Genomic DNA, 17,846 nt, shown 5'->3' with positions numbered 1-17,846 from the left:
CCACTTCAGTTTTTTGGGGTTTTTTTTAAAGGGACTGGTATTCAGGCAGCACGAATAGAACATTAGAAAATGGGAGTGTATTTTTTCCACACAATTGTGATTCATTGCTATTAGGCTCCTTTTTTAGAAACAGATACATTTCCACACAGCCTTAGGGAAAATTAGCCTATTGGGTTTTTTTTTAGGAAAGTGGTCTTACAGAGAATACTGGAGGGAAAAGATAACCTTAAAACAGCAGGCCTCAGAAGCCCTGAGGTGTGAATGAAGCAAGGTAACTAGAAGATTGAAACAGAGACTAGAGAAAAAATGTTAGAAATCACAGAATGATAACAGAGATTGACTTGTGAATGAATAAAGAATAGGAGAGGAACAGAAGAGAAGGAAAGAGATTGCCTGGTATAAAAAAATAGTCATGCAGCCTGGCTGGGTGGTTCAGTTCGTTCAGCATCGTGCATCAAAAGGTTTCAGGTTCGATCCCCAGTCCGGTTGCTTACAGGAGGCAACCGATAGATGTCGCACATTGATGTTTCTCTCTCTCTCTCCGTCTCTCTAGAAAATATCCTCAGGTGAGGATTAAATAAATAAGTGTATATATATATATATTCATGAAAAAGTAAAAAGAAAACAAACCCATGTAATTATCATTAGTTAAAAGTAAGATTTAAAGCAGCAGTCACCAACCTTTTGGACCTCACGGACCACCAGTAGTCTGCAGACCACCAGTTGGCGACCGCTGCCTTATTTTATCATTTAACGCACTCTCATTCTTCCAGTTAGACTTCAATTTCATTTTACTCTTCAAGTAAGCTACTTGGTTAGCTCTTAGTTCTAGTGTACAGGATTATGAGTATCAAGCCAGTTTATTACATCTGTTTTCCACAGATATTTAAAGATTATTCACTAGGATATTCTAAATGCTGAAATTTAAACTATTCAAAGATCAGGTAAATCTTAAGTTACAAATTTAAGGTCATGTTAAAACATTGTCGTTTCTGTTTTATTTTTTACTGACTTAGATTTCTTGCCTTCAATAATCTCACAGAGATGACAGGTCATTTGGTATAATAAGAATTCCAATAATAATAATAATAGTGAATATTACTAAACACTTCTTCTCTTTATTAAACACTCTACATGAATTCTCATTTTAACAGAACTTGGTCTGAAAATCTGTTGATTCCCAGTATCATTAGCTTTCTTCTAAGGTTAAACTGTTGTTATCTAGAATTCATATAATTTTCATTATTCTTTTCCTGCTTTTTTTTCCCCTGTCATTTTCACAAAGCTCTTTGTGATGTAGATATTCTTGTATGTTTGTTTTCATTTATTTCCTATTTCCTTCCTCCTATAGCTTCTTCACTTACTACTGGAATTGCCTCAACTAAAGTATTTGAATTCCTCTGGACTTGTCTCAGATGCTTTATCCATAAAATGAGTATAGTAATAGCACCTGCCTCACAGGGCAATTGTGAAGATTAAATTATGTAATAAATGCAAATCGCATAGAACAGTGCCTGGCACATAAACATTGCATATTTGTTACCCATTTTTAATTTATTTCTTTATTTGGTTACAAGTTTCTGGGGTATACATGCCTGATTTTTTAATTTCATGGTATAAAATATAAGGAACTGGTACCATCACCCTCCCTAGTATACATGCAAAGTGTGGAAAGTTATGATATTTATAAACACTCTGCCACTTTCAAAGAATGTCTCTTCTGTGTTTTATATAGCACTCACTGAGAGAGTGGGCATTCAGCCAACTCTATAATTGCTGTTAATTTACTGTATCATTAGGAGAATTAGACATTGTTTCATTTTAGACTGTGTTAAAATATAGTTTACACTGTTGTGGACTATATGAGAAAGCAAATTGCCATTTCTAGCTAGTCATAATGAATACTCTGTATTGTGTTGTATGTATATTAAATTATTAATGTCAAGATAAATTTAACTGTCACAGTGTATGTTTACAAACATAAAATTTATTGCTTCTTTCCCAAGCATTAAAAGAAGTCTCTTTACTCTTTCCATTTTACATTTGGCAAATATGCTGCATCTTATTGAATTGCCTTGAGTAGTGTGAGAACTATAAAAATATAAACAAAATAAGGAGGGCATTTTCCTTATGTTTATATTTATGTCACTATCTTTAATTTAACAGCAAGTGTCATGTGGTAGGTCATTTATTATACCCTTTACATGGAATCCATTAAGAACCTCAGCTGTTGTGTTTTGTAATTAATCGTTGTTATGTATGAGACACTTCTGCAGTTATAAATCAGAACTAAATCATCTTGTCTTAGGAATGTAGGTTCATTGGACATCTATTAAATTATGTCTTTTCTGTGCAGTAGTAATTAATAAATAAGTGTTGTCGGATCAACATAGCCCCACATAATGGTTTTAAGTTCAGTGTTCAAGAGCAGCTGTGCTGATACCTGATTTTGGGGTGGGAGATGATGCCTATGGTAGGAACATTAAACTCAGAGAGCTTTGGGTTCTGATTTTGATGGACTCTCGGGCATTGATGAAGCACCTGTCATGTATGTGCTCAATGAATTAAAACAGCAAGAATGTTTAATTGATATTTTGTGTATATGTTTAAGTTTAGATACCAGACCATCTTCATTTCCCACTCAATTGTTTAGGATTTAACAATTTTGAATCTGTATGTGATTATGTTACTGGAAAATTTTTTTCAAACCATCAAAACCCATTTGTAAAAAACTCATACTGCCAGCCTTTTTAAAAATTTCTTAATTATTTAAAAATACTGTATTACTTTTTAAAATTACCTTTAAAAGGCTGTCAAGCCCTGGCTGTGTGGCTCGGTTGGTTGGAGCTTCATCCCGTACACCAAAAGGTTGGGGGCTAACTGCCCTGTCAGGGCACATAACTAGTTGTAGGCTTGAGTCCCTGGTCGCAGTGCATATGGGAGGTAGCCGATCAGTGTTTCTTTCTCACATCGATGTTTCTCTTTCTCTCTCTCTCTCTTTTCCTCGCTCTAGAATCAAATTTAAAAAAACACACATATCCTCAGATGAAGATTAAAAGAAAAAGCGCTGCTAAAATCTTAGCTTCAAATGGTAAAGTTGTACTCCTAGGAATGTCCTACTCCTAGAGCTCTGTTAAATTTCTGCATTTTCCTTTGTTAAACTTTTTTAATGGCTTGAGGAAGGAAACCTGTATATGCATGCCAAACAAGCATTGATTGGGCTGGTTTCAGACAATGGTGCCTGTACCAGCTAGTATCTTGTTCAAAATGAAGTAATTGATACATCATCTATAAGAGATTTTTATAAAGAATTTAATGTCAGTCTGCGCTTCCTAACAGATGATTTTTATTGCCCTATATATTGGCATATATGAGACAGTCTGGTCTCAAACTAGTGTAGTCCTCAAGAACCATGAAGGAGCAAGTGCAAAACACTCCATAACCCAAGGCACTTCTGCAAAATAATAAATAACGTACACTGGGGATGAACTCACACTCAAAGATCACAGTCCACGCTGTGATGTGATTCTACCTGAAGGGATAGTCAGCTAGAGCACCATTGCTGACACTTGAGACAGTAGAACAAGTTAAAAGAGACAAGATAATCATTTAAAGAGAAAAAGGTGGAATAGAAAACAATAAAAGAACTAGTTAATAAAACAAACACACATTTGAAAAGAACCAAATTAAACCTTATTCAATATAGACACCTTTTTTAAAGACTCTGTATAAATTGGATGAGAAGGAAACTAGTTACTGGTTCCCAACCAAGTCACACCAAGTATCCACAAGAGTTGGGAGCCACCTGCTGCTGCCTGGCAGGAAGGGACCCTGGGCTGAGATGCTCCCATCTCCTGAGAGACTCCCTGCTCATGGTGGGGGAATTTTCTCGTTGACTGTGTTTCTATATCTGTGCTTAAAGGGAACTGAGAAAGGTGTGAAATTTAAATGTGTGTGCTGTGAAGGTCTTTCATTTGTAACTAGAGGCCCGGTGCACAAATTTGTGCACTCGGGAGGGTCCCTCAGCCCGGCCTGTGCCCTCTCGCAGTCTGGGACCCCTCGGGACCACCTGCTGGCTTAGGCCCGCTCTCCGGGGGATTGGGCCTAAGCTGGCAGTCAGACATCCCTCTGGCAGCCCGGGAGCCCTCGGGGGATGTCACTTGCCAGCGGGGAGCAGGCCTAGCTGCAGTCAGACATCCTTAGCACTGCTGAGGAGGCGGGAGAGGCTCCCACCACCACCGCTGTACTGGCAGCCGGCAGCCTGGCTTGTGGCTGAGCAGAGCTCCCCTGTGGGAGCACACTGGCCACCAGGGGGCAGCTCCTGCATTGAGCGTCTTTCCCCCTGGTGGTCAGTGTGTGTCATAGTGACCAGTGATTCCCAGTTGCTCTGCTGTTAGGGTCAATTTGCATATTACCCTTTTATTATATAGGATAGAGGCCTGGTGCATGGGTGGGGGCTGGCTGGTTTGCCCTGAAGGGTGTCCCGGATCAGTGTGGGGGCCCCACTGGGGTGCCTGGCCAGCCTGGGTGAGGGGCTGAGGGCCGTTTTCAGACTGGCCACACCCTCTTCAGGGTGGGGTCCCCGCTGGGGTGCCTGGCCAGCCTGGGTGAGGGGCTGATGGCTGTTTGCAGGCTGGCCACAGCCCCTTCAGGTTGGGGGTCCCCACTGGGGTGCCTGGCCAGCCTGGGTGAGGGGTTGATGGCTGTTTGCAGGCTGGTCACAGCCCCTTCAGGGTGGGGGTCCCCGCTGGGGTGCCTGGCCAGCCTGGGTGAGGGGCTGATGGCTGTTTACAGGCTGGCCAAGCCCCCCAGCAGGGACCCTCACCCCATGAGGGTGTGGCCATCCTGGGTGAGGGGTTGATGGCTGTTTGCAGGCTGGCCACAGCCACCAGCCACCCAAGCTCCCAGTGGAGGCTGGCTGGAAGCAGGTATGTGGGATTTATTTAGCTTCTATAATTGAAACTTTGTTGCCTTTTGCGGAGGCCACAGCCAGCCAGAGCAGGTGGTAAGCTTGGCTTCCTCCATCGCCGGGGCAACCAAGCCTCCTGCTTGCTCCAGCTCTGTGGCTGCCGGCTGCCATCTTGGTTGGGTTAATTTGCATATAGTAGCTCTGATTGGCTAGTGGGCGTGGCTTGTGCATAGCGAAGGTACGGTCAATTAGCATCTTTGTCTTTTATTAGTGTAGATCATTTGAATTTTTCTTGAAAGGTGTTGAAAAGCTGTGGCCTGCAGTGAAATGCAGCATGCCATGGTCTCACTCCCAGACAGGTGGGCATCATCTCTGCACACGGTGCTCTCTCACTAATGTCTCATTCTCATTCCTTTACTGCCAGTTATCCGAGCTGAAGTGTAATCCCAGGTTTGTTTGTTAATTTTTTTGCTTGTTTTACTTTGTGAAAGGTTGTTTTGTGACAGTTTCTTTGAGATTTGTGATTCTCCTCACTTATAATGGATTTTTCTAGTTTTTGTTTTGTCACTAGTACTTTAATCTTATGAGCAGATGACATGATACTGTATATGGAGAACCCTAATGATTCCACCAAAAAACTACTAGAACTGAAAAATGAACTTAGTAAAGTAGCAGGAGATAGAAGAGGGTAAAGGGTGGTTAAATGGTGATGGAAGGAGACTTGACTTAGAGTGTTGAGCATACAACACAATATACAGAAGATATATGATAGAATTCTACACCTGAAACCTATGTAATTTTATTAACCAGTGTCACCTCCAGTAAATTCAGTAGAAAAAAGAAGCAATTAAAAGTGAACACACAAAAACTAATAAAATAATCTTAGGGTGTGCTAGGTGTTGATACAGTGCTCGTAAGTCAGTTTTAAGAACAGAGCACTTGAAATCTCAAGGAGGGTGGAAGCACTGACATTTCTGAAATGTGTACTAGCAGCCTGTTCAAATAAACTACAGTTTCATAATGAGCCTGTGGCCAAGGTTAATTTGAATGATGTTAACCCTGCTATTTTTAGACCTTTGTTACGTGATATACTGATTTGTGGCGTGGCACGGGGGGGCTTTAAATATTTCCTCTTCTGGGCCTTCATGGAAAACTATTTTTTAAAGGAATGTATTTCTCACTGCTCTCACACTTCCTCGGTAGAATCACAATGCTATTTATCTCCTGAGCAAAAGTTTCTCAGAAAATGTAAGCTATGTGAAAAATAGAGGTTATTATTGAAATGTTATTTTAATTGATCATTTTTAATGTCATTAGCAGCTTTCCAGCTTAGAGATGTTTATTTTAAAACATTTTTCTAAATTATGTGTAGAATCAGTTTGTCAAATACTTTATTAAAATACTAGTGACCCAGTACATGGATTCATGCATATTGAAAGGAAATTAATTAGAAGGTAGCCAGCGGGTCAGAACTGGGCGAGATGGGCTGGACACACTCTGGAGCCAACCTCCCACAGTCCCTCCCTGGCATCTGCAGAGCGGGGTCCCTCTGGCAGGTGGGGTCCCCTGGCCTGGCCTGCGGGTATCAGGCTGAAACTGCTCTCCAACATCCCCCAAGGGGTCCCAAAGTGCAACAGGGCACTCTGAAAAGCTGCTGTCGTACAGGGTGTAGAACGCAAATGTTAAGTGTGCAGTGCCCCAGCAACAACATAACCCAAGCCAAAGGTAGAATCTTGCGGCCCCGTGAGGAATAGAGCTCCCTCCTCTCTGGTTTCAGGGTGCGTCACCTGAAAACTGCCACTGCCAGGTCACTGTAGCTCGGGAGCTCCTGTGTTGAGCGTCTGCCCCCTGGTGGTCAGTGCGTGTCATAGTGACCGGTTGGATGGTCGGACACTTAGCATATTAGCCTTTTATATATATATAGATATTCTTCTCTGTCTATACGTATGCCCTACATGATCTCTCTTCTCTTACTAAACCACTTTTTGTCTGTATATGAAATGTATATTCTTCAGAGCAAGGGAATAGTAAAACACACATACACACACACACACACATTAAAATCCAGGTAATGCTTATTACATGAACACATGCATTCTTAAATAATCTTGTAACACTAGGAGATGTGAAAAGGAAAGGAAGACTAACACTACTTGAATTCCCACTGGGTGCCAGGCATGGTATTTGGACTTTTCCTGTACTTCAGTCTTTACAGCCACTAAGAGTGTTTGTTATCTCCCTATTTTACAGATGAAGAAACTGAATCTCAGAAATGTTAAATTGATTTGCCCAAAGTTGGGATTCCAGCCCAAGTCCAGCTAACTCCCAAAATCATACATTCTTTTCACAATACAACTCACAGTTTTTGAAACTAGATGGGTCTTAGAAATAATCTAGTTTAAGTCTCTCATCTTGTCAGGAAATAGAAGCTCAGAGTAGCAAAGTGACTGACTTATCCTAGATCAGTGGTCAGCAAACTCATTAGTCAACAGAGCCAAATATCAACAGTACAACGATTGAAATTTCTTTTGAGAGCCAAATTTTTTAAACTTAAACTATATAGGTAGGTTCATTGTTATTAACTTAATTAGGGTACTCCTAAGGCTTAGGAAGAGCCACACTCCGGGGGCCAAAGAGCCGCATGTGGCTCGTGAGCCGCAGTTTGCCCATCATGGTCCTAGATCAGGGGTGGGCAAACTTTTTGACTCGAGGGCCACAATGGGTTCTTAAACTGGACCAGAGGGCCGGAACAAAAGCATGGATGGAGTGTTTGTGTGAACTAATATAAATTCAAAGTAAACATCATTACATAAAAGGGTACGGTCTTTTTTTTTTTTTAGTTTTATTCATTTCAAACGGGCCAGATCCGGCCCGCGGGCCGTAGTTTGCCCACGGCTGTCCTAGATCATTGACTACTTAGTAGCATTTCTCTATGCTACAGTCAACATAAAGAATTTTGTTGTTAACTCTAAAATTGTTTTTAAGGAGAAGTGACTTCTAAGGAGAAATAGCACACCTTAATTTTAAGGTACCTTTTGAGATAAAGTAATAAGGTGACTGGGAAATATATACATGTTGGATCCATTTCCTATTGGTTATAACAAATTAACACAAACTTGGTGGCTTAAAACAATATGAACTTGTCTTACATTTCTGGAAACTAAAATCCAGGTGTCAGCAGAGCTGCATTTCTTCTGGAGGTTTTAGGAGAAATCCATGTCCAGTTTGGGAGAACACTCCCTTCCTTGGCTGACGGTCCCTTCCTCACATTTACATCACATTCTGTCATCACATCCCCTACTGATCTGCCTGCTTCCCCCTTATAAGGCCCTTGTGATTATATGGAGCCCACCCAGATGATTCAGGATATAATCACCCCTTCTCAAGATCCTTGACTCAATCATACCTACAAAGTCCCTTTTCCTATGTGAGGTAACATACTCACATGTTATAGGGATTAGGATATGGACATCTTTGGGGGGTAAGGCATTATTCTGTCTACCACACACACCCATATGCCTGTGTGGGTGTTTATGTATCACACGTAAATTAAAAACCCTTCTCACCCAGAGTTGTCTGGGAATTAGCCATTCTGGATAAATAAGATTCAGTATCACTATATCCAAATCATGTTTTTAAATTTTCCTTAATAAATGGAAACTGTTAACTGTTCTGAAATTTGCTGTTTTCCCTGCCTTTGAAAACAGTATTCTCAATATAATTTTACCTCTCCTTGAGGAATGATAGCTATCTTTGTAAACATCATTATTGAGCTGTGCTTCAAATACAGCAATAAATGAACATGCAAGTGGAGGCTGCAGAAGAAAGGGAACCCAGTGAGTATTAACCCCTGCAATGGAACTAAAGTTTTCTTTACAGTCATTTTTATTATCTGTTTACTTGTCAGGAGGGTGAAGTGAAGAATGTTCCGCTGCCCAGCCCCTGAATAAGGTATAACATGATGGGCTTCTGGAAAATTGAGCCAGACATCAGAGCAGTCTTCTATAGGGTGAGGGTGGGAGGAGGGGGTTCTTTCTCGGCCTCTAAAAATCCCTTCCTAACAGTCACAAATCTGTTGATATTTGTCAGTATCCAGAACATCATTTTCTATTTCTGCATCACTGATGTCAGGACTGCAGGCAATATCTTATCAGTTTGCATGTATTCTTTCTGCTTTCCCCTCTGTCTGTTGATGGGGTCTGAAAGAGAATGCTCCCTATTTCAAGAGCTTTTATTAGCAAGTTTTTGCATTGATTGTGAAACATTTTTGCTCATGTGACCACTCCATACATTTTTTAAGCTCTCTTGAATATTTAAATAGGCAATGGCAATAACAAAACAAAAAAAATTGTGTTGGAGTCCTTGGCACATAAATATCTTTTATTATTGGTTACCTTGTATGAAATCAGTTCTGACATATCTTAATTTATAGGACAATTTAGTAAAGTAACATTATGGTATAGAGAAATATTAAAAATGTCTCCCGCTTCCTCAGGGTATTCTCCACAGTTTTCCAGCTTTCCGTCTACTATAGTTGTGGCTCTAAACTGTTGTGTGTGTTTTTTTACCTAAAGAGCAATAATGTCACAGCTCCTCAGAGAGGCACTTGTCTGTTTGAACACCAGCCAGTGAACCGCGGGCTCTTTCTATGTGCCAAGCACTGCATTGGGCATCACTTGAAAGAACATATTTTCATGAGTAATTCATGGTTTGGTGAGAAGGTCCTGTGGCAAGTATGGTAACAGAAGTAGGAATATGATGCAGGAACCCCAAAGAGGTCATAGCTTACATTACAGTAGGTAAATGCATGACACTTCTTAAAACTCTGGGATCATGAATGTTTTTCCAGCTTCAAAAGGTGGCGTTTGTGGGATCTATAGCATCAGAACATATAGGAACAATCAACCAACCTGTATAAGTCAGTGTCGTTTATTTATGAACACTTCTCAGGAGGTTCACAAACATCACCCAAGTATACATTTTATCAGTATTATAAAACATTAAAGTCTAAAACATTCTCTGTCTAAAAAAATCCACAAGATTCTTTGCAAACTCATGCTTTATTTTTTTTATCTAACTATACTTTACTTTTAATTAAATATCTCCACTTAAAGCACCAGGAAGTCAACAGTAAAAAACAATCTAATTAGAAAATGAGCAAAAGATAGGAACATTCTCATTGAAGAGGGTATCCAGAGAGCAAATAAGCACATGAAAAAGTGTTCAACATCATTAGCAATTAGGGAAATGCAGATTAAAACCACAATGAGGTATCACTGCACCCTGTTAGAATGGCTAAATAAAGCATAGTAATAACACTTAGCATCAACAAGGACGCAGAGAAACTGGATGACACTGCCGGTGGGAATGTGAAATGGTACAACTGCTCTAGAAAAATGTATAGCCGTTTCTTATAAAACTAAATAGGAGTATATCATACAACACAACAATTGCACTCGTGGGCATTTAGCACAGAGAAATGAAAACTTATGTGCACACAAAAGCACAAATGTTCATAGCAGCTTTATTTGTAATAAATAAAAACTGGAAACATTCCATTTGTCCTTTGGTGCATACGTGGGTAAACAAACTGGTATGTCTATAACATGAAACTTTACTCAGCAGTAAGAAGGAACAAAAACTACTGGTACATGCAACAACTTAGATGGCTCTCCAGAGCATTATGCAGCGTGAAAAGGGCCAGTTTCAAAACCTTACATCCAGTTTGATTCCATTTATAGCATTCTTAAAGTGACAAAATTCTAGAGATGAGGAACAGAGTAGTGATTGTCAAGAATTAAGAAGGAAGGAAGGTGACTACTAAAGGGCAGCACACAGGGTGTTTATAATGAACTGTTCTGTCTTGACTGTAGTGTGATCACAAATCTCCATGCAATAAAAATTTCATAGAAACACATACATACACAAGTGCATATAAAACTGAAGATATGTGGAAAAGGTCCAAAGACAGTATCAGTGTCAATTTCCTGTGATAAAATACTGCATTTAAGCAAGATGTTACTATTGGGGAAAACTGAGTGAAGAATATATGTGATCTATTATTTCTTGCAACTTCATGTGAATCTATAATTATCTCACAAATTAAAAGTTAAAAAGAAAGCAGGCATTGAGACTGAGTAAAAGAGTATAGGTTTTTAAATCAACAAAATTGTGTTCAAATTTTAGATCCACCACTTACTTACCTGCTGTGGGACCATAAGCCAATTCTTTAACTTTTCTGTGCATTTTTCTTCTTTTTTTTCTTTTCAGTTTTATTGAGATATAATTATTGACGTATAATGTATTAGTTTTAGTTGTAAGACATATAATATATACATATATTGTGAAATAAGTTTAACATCCATCACCCCAGAGAGTTAAAATTTCTTTATTTTTAAAGTGACTATAATAATACTACTTCCCTCAGTAAGTTGTTTTGAGGATTAACTGGCTTGGAGTGGCCTACCAATATCTGATAGGTTTTAAAATATCATTATTATATATAAAAGCCATTTGTCATTTACATTGAATCATAAAAATATTTTATCTTTTCATCTAGCCCTTAAAGGGATAGGTACTCTGACTTTTCTGCAGAATTTTAATATTGCTAGGTATTCTCTGTTTCATTAACTTCTGCTCATGTCTTTATTTCTTTCTACTTTCATGGGATTTACTCTATTCCAGCGATTTTCAACCTTGTTCATCTCATGGCACATGTAAACTAATTACTAAAATTCTGCAGCACACCAGAAAACGTATTTTTTCCTGATCTGACCAAAAAAATAGGTATAATTTTAGTTCGTTCACACCAGATGGCTGTTGTTGTGTTGGATGTTGTTATTTTTTTTATTTGACAATCTAAGGGGAAAGAGGTCAGTGCCCCTGACTAAATAGTCAGGTATTGCATATTTTAAAAATTCTTGCAGCACACCAGTTGCAAATCGCTGCTCTATTCTTTTTCCTTCCTTGTGTGGACACTTAACTCATTAAATGTCTTTCTTCCTTTCTAATATGTGCTTTTGAAATTGTAAAATTTTCTTTTATAACTTTTATTCAAAGCACAAATTTTGATGATGGCAAGCCAACATTTTCATTGTCATTCAGTTATAAATATAGCTATTTTTAGTTAATCCAATAGTTAATTTGAAAATGTGTTTTTCTGTTTCCAAATGTGTGATGGGGAATCTTTATGGTCTTAAATAATTACTTGAAATATGTTAAGCTTCCCTTGTGGCTTACCGTGTGACCAATTATTATGTTTACAAGAGGCCTGGTGCACAAAAATTTGTGCACTTGGTGTGGGGGGGGGGTCCCTCAGCCCGGCCTGCGCCCTCTCGCAGTCTGTGACCCCTCAGGGGATGTCCGACTGATGTCCTTAGGGAGCGGGCCTAAGCTGGCTGTCAGACATCCCTCTGGTAGCCTGGGAGCCTAAGCCATTAGTCGGACATCCTTAGCGCTACTGCGGAGGCAGGAGAGGCTCCTGCCACCGCCACTGCTCTGACCAGCCATGAGCCAGCTTCTGAGCAGCGTTCCCCCTGTGGAAGCGCACCGACCACCAGGGGGCAGCTCCTGCGTTGAGCGTCTGCCCCCTGGTGGTCAGTGCACATCATAGTGACTGGTCATTCCTAGTCATTCCACCGTTAGGGTCAATTTGCATATTACCCTTTTATTATATAGGATTAGGTGCTTAGAAAAGAATATGTGTTCTCTAACTGTTGAGTGTGGAATTTGTCTTTACGTTGATTTGGTTAATTTGGTTGTTCAGATTTTCAGTACCCTTACTATATTTTTATCTGATTGACCTATTAATTACTGCAGTGCAAATGTTTCTCTTTGACTATAGGTGTCATTTTCTTCTTATACTTCTGCCAATTTTTACTTTTTATAATTTTTACTATATTGTTAGATATAACATTCAGAATTGTTATATTTCCCTGAGAAATTATTTATTTCATCACAATGCAGTGATTTTTTACTTTTAATTATTTATTTATTGTCTAAAGTTTTACATATGTCTCCTTTCCCCCCCTTGACACTTCCTCCCCTGCCCCCCAAGCCCCAGTGTCTGTGTCCATTGGTTATGCTGATATGCATGCATACAAGTACTTTGGTTGCTCTCTAACCCTCCTCCCCTGCTATTTGTCTCTAGTTTTATTCATTTTAGCCTTAAATGCTTTTTTTTTTTGCCTTAAAACATATATTTAATCTGAGAGTGAGGTAGTCATTTAAGTTATTTTTTAGTTAGTCTTTGCATGGAATTCTTAGGGAAAACAGTTTTTTCTTCAGGCCAGAGCTCAGGCTTTCTCTAGCAAGTGTATTTGCTATTTCTACATAAGGCATTATCTTTTCAAATCCACCCATTTACTGAAAGCTGCGCAAGTGTCCAAATTTAATGTAAAGGCTCTCAATTTAATCCCTTTGCCATATACAAACCTAAGGTTTCATCTTCTTTCTCCACCAGGCAGGGCATCAGAACTCAAGCTTCAATTTTTAAGACTGACTTCCATCCTTCATTCCATTCCTCTGCCCAAAGCTCAGCCTTGGCAAATCAGCTCACGTGCTTACTGTAACTTTTGATTTTCAGTTCTGAACTTTGAGATTGCTCTTGCAAATTCACCTATTCATTTTAAAGAATGTTTGTTATATTTTCTTCAACATTTCTAGGTTTTGGGGGTGGGGAGGCTGTGTGTATAGGAAGGGTTATTGAGGTTATCTGGTCCAGCATGAAGGGCAGTTCTTAAGAGGAGTACTAATCTCACCTGAGATGGTAACCATGTTATTCAGCAGCTGTAGAATACTGGATCTATCCTCTCTGAGACTTAACATCCAATGAATTCAGTAAATTCTCATGTTTGAGTGTATGCTGGATGCCCTGGGGGGGATGGCAACACCTACAAAGATCTGCAATGTGTGTATTTCTTGGTTCACGCCATTTCAAAATTAGGGTACAAGAAAACTGGTCTTTAGAACCCCAAGATTCTTTTACATTTCAGCTTCTAAATTTGAGAACATTAATAAACAATGATAGCATGAAAACCTTGTTGCATAAATAAGACTTTTGTAAAACAGTGTTATCAGAGTTACAAAACTGATTTGGACTTAACTTTTCAATTGAAGTTCTTTAAAAATGTTATACACATGTTTCAAAATTACCTAAGCAAAGTACAGTAGTGATCTAGCTATCATAGGGAAGAGGTGGGCTGCACTAATACTATATTCAAAATTGAGAATGTAAGGAAAAAAAGGTTTGCAAGTTATAATTAATACAGTTTTTCTATAAGCTAGGTATATTGTTTACATACATGCCCCAATTTATGTCTTTAAATATATTTAATTCCTTTTTAGCGTATTCCCATGCTTTTTTGTGAATTTTATAAATGTACAAAATCCTTAAAACAACTGGAATCCAACAAAAGTTTCCTTTGAAATTTTTATTTTTGAAAACATTTTTTCTTTGTAAAAGTTTTAGAGGTAAAAGTTAGTTTTCCTCTTACGAACATTCCTACAATTGCACCAAGAGTAAATTCAGTCTCCACAACATTAGTTAAATGATAAGACACTTCATCAAAAGCAGAATGTCATGATTTTGCTGTTGGAGTTTAGTTCTCTGTGCCCAGAATGACAGGTTCTAAAATAGTGATTTTTTGTTTATTGGTTCTTCTCATGTGCCTAAGGAAAAATTAAATATGTGGTTGAACCAATGACTCTGACATTATTTTGTCTAATAAAAGGTATATCTCTTTATAACAACTTTACATTTTCTTCTAGGTTACCTTCCGAACAAGAATCTATCACTGTAATATTAACAGCCAAGGCGTGATCTGTCTGGACATCCTAAAGGACAACTGGAGTCCGGCCCTCACCATTTCTAAAGTTCTCCTCTCCATCTGCTCACTTCTTACAGATTGCAACCCTGGTGAGAGACTTTAAAGCCAATCTTAAAATTGTTCATCTACATTAACCACTACTTTCCTGCCATCACCACTACTGCTACTGTTACTATTATTTTTATTTTAAATTCCCACAGTATGTAAATCTTTCTTTTTAAATTGGGTCTTGTCATTAGTCTTTTTAAGACCTGTTATTTGCCAAGAAGTAAAAAGCATAGTATGATAAAAATTAATTAAAAGTCATTTTAGATTAAGAAGTGCATTTGAAGAATGTATTACATTCTGTTGCCAAATAATAATAAAAATGTTAATTGAATAGTTTAATCTTTAATTAGATGCCTACCAGAAGATGTTAATTTGAGAAATATGGGCTGTTTAAATTTTATAATAACCAGGCAGCACCGCACAGTCGTGACCTTTTTGGCATCTTAATAACTGTGCACCCTTATAAGCTATTAGAACAAAAAAAGGGGAATGGTCTGAACTAGGATATACCCAAAAGGTAAATAAGGAGAAGCAAATACAACTTTGCGGGAAAACTAAAGAGAGTTTATGGCCAATCCTTCGTGGATTGCTGGTGTGCTTAATGCTGAAAGCTCTTACTTCCTGTGTGTGATTGTGTGGCTTAGACCAGCTTCTTTTATTAAAAGACAAAACAACTGCCAACTTTTTACATACTTGCATTTAGTTTTGAAAATCCAAAGATAGTTATAGGGTTTTCATTGATGTTCTCAGTGAGAAATTCTTTTGAATATTTAATTGGTGTCTTAATATTTCATAAGATTCCATCTTCCATGTTCAGAAATAAATATTGTTTATTAGATAAGTGAATTTTTAGACAAGAAAAATTACAAATGGGATTGGGGTCTCTGAGGCTCCTGGCTGGCTTATAAAACATGGAAAAATTAGAATTTTTAAAGTTTTATGTTTGTTATTTTTCAGTAATAAAGACTTTTTAATGAAGAAATATAAAAACAATTAAATTGTCACATATTTAGAATGCATGACAAATTAATGCTTTTGACACCAAAAAGAAAAGAAAATATAATTGTACAAGATCATGATTATGAAGTATTTTTAATCAATTCAGACTTCATTCCAGACAGTGAAGTTTAATAATGCTGCACTAATTCAAACCAGAATGACAGACATTTTGTTCTTGCAGTCTCATTATTCCTATTTCAATTTCACTTGTCTCCATGACTGTGTATAACTTCATTTGGAGGCAATGTCACAGGCAGGCATTTATTGATGATACGAGGCCTCCTGGAAATATTGGAGCCTGGGACTGCATCTGTTTCCCCACTCCCAAAAAAGTACTTAATGGGATTTGCTGAAATTTGGAGGCCAGGGTTGTTTTATGTTTTGTTTTGATTTTAAGAGAAAATTTTATTTTGACAGGTAAGTAACTTATTTAAGAAACTTTTGATGTCAAGTCATTATGCTGTGCTGTATGTCACTTATATACACTGGTGTATGTCAGTTATATCTCAGTAAAGCTGGGTGGGAGGAGAAATTTCTGACACCCTACTGTTTATGAGGCACTTCTGAGCACTAGGTGAGTGAGAAGGCCACACTTCTTATACATGGAATAATGTGTCTCTTCACATTTAAGAGAAAAAACTCGGGGCTGAGACGCAGTCCTTACCCCAGTGGTAACCAGGCTGGTTTGGCCTCCCAGTCAGCTGAAATGGCCTGTCATCTGAATCATCTTGTCTATGAGAATCTGTTCTCTGTATAGGTATCCCTGCTTAAAGCAATAGATTCATTCCACCAAAGCCTTTTCAGCAATCGAAAAGATTTTTGCTCAGTAAATTAGAGATTTCTTTTGCTGTGTCTTGGAAAGTTACATTCTGCAACAACAACAACAACAAAATCACCCCTGGCTAATGCAAAATCACATAAAATAAGTATATTTTGAAAATAATGCTATTGATAGTAAGTATAAGTCTAAGGATAAGTGTTTCTTAAGTTTCACCAACTAGAGATAGCCTAGCTGATATAAGAATAGAACATCATTTGTAAAATATGTCAACAGACTAAATGTTCATACTTTTAAAGACATAGAGAGGAGTTTCCTAATTAGCACATCATTTACATGTATATTCATACTTTTAATTAGTCTTTTTTAAAATTTATCTTTATTGTTGAAAGTATTACAGATGTCCCTTTTTTTCCCCATTGGGCTCCCCCCCCCCCCCCCCCCCCCCCGCCCCACACACACCCAGTCAATCAGAGTCTTAAAAAATTTATCTTAAACAAGTCACAGTCTGTTCTTTTGTTTAATGGCCTTTATCTCATACTGTTTTCTGGTACATTTCTAATCCCTGTAGATTTCCCCCCTAAATTTAAGTTAAACTTCAATCTAACCTATCTTCAAATCATCACAAATATAAGTTGGATAGAATTTGAATAAATAAGATTTTCCTATACTGAATCTATAGAGCTATTTTAACATCAAAAATGCTATCAGCTCAAAAGTATGCTTTGCATAAGGATATAGATTTACCGATTTTAAAAAAGTCCTTTCTCTCTCTTATTCTTATACTAGAGGCCCGGTGCACGAAATTTGTGCACTCGGGGGGTGGGGGTCCCTCAGCCTAGCCTGCGCCCTCTTGCAGTCTGGGAGCCCTCAGGGGGTGTCTGACTGACGTGGAGCTTTTCCCGCCACTGCCGCTGTGCTCGCCAGTTGTGAGCCCGGCTTCTGGCTGAGTAGTGCTCCCTCTCTGGGAGTGCACTGACCACCAGGGGACAGCTCCTGCATTGAGCATCTGCCCCCTGGTGGTCCGTGCACATCACAGTGACCAGTCGTTCCACCGTTCAGTCTATTTGCATATTATCCTTTTATTATATGGGATAGGATAAACTGATTTTTTAAAACCTTTTTCATAGTTTTTTCACAATTTACATTTGTCTCTTTCAAGAAATTTTGGCCCATTCAGGAAAAAAGGTTATGTGTTTCAGGGTGGGGCTGTACATCCTTATTGCGTAATATTGATAGTCAGGAGATGTAGACTTTAAAACCAGCTCCACTGTTTAATTAGTTG

At 38.5% G+C, this 17,846-nt stretch overlaps 1 protein-coding gene across 1 annotated transcript in view; it reads left to right on the top strand.

Moving 5' to 3' along the window:
- The window catches only part of LOC102429679 (ubiquitin-conjugating enzyme E2 E2), a 239,191-nt gene that overhangs the window by 192,095 nt on the left and 29,250 nt on the right, over positions 1-17,846 (top strand). The window contains exon 4 of the mRNA XM_006087622.3: positions 14,678-14,825. Within this exon, the coding sequence (XP_006087684.1) occupies positions 14,678-14,825 (148 nt within the window). The remainder of the gene's footprint in view (positions 1-14,677; positions 14,826-17,846) is intronic.

This window comes from Myotis lucifugus, unplaced genomic scaffold (assembly GCF_000147115.1).
Source record: "Myotis lucifugus unplaced genomic scaffold, Myoluc2.0 scaffold_39, whole genome shotgun sequence".
Classification (NCBI taxonomy): Eukaryota; Metazoa; Chordata; class Mammalia; order Chiroptera; family Vespertilionidae; genus Myotis; species Myotis lucifugus.
This window is presented reverse-complemented; position numbering and strand designations above follow the sequence as displayed.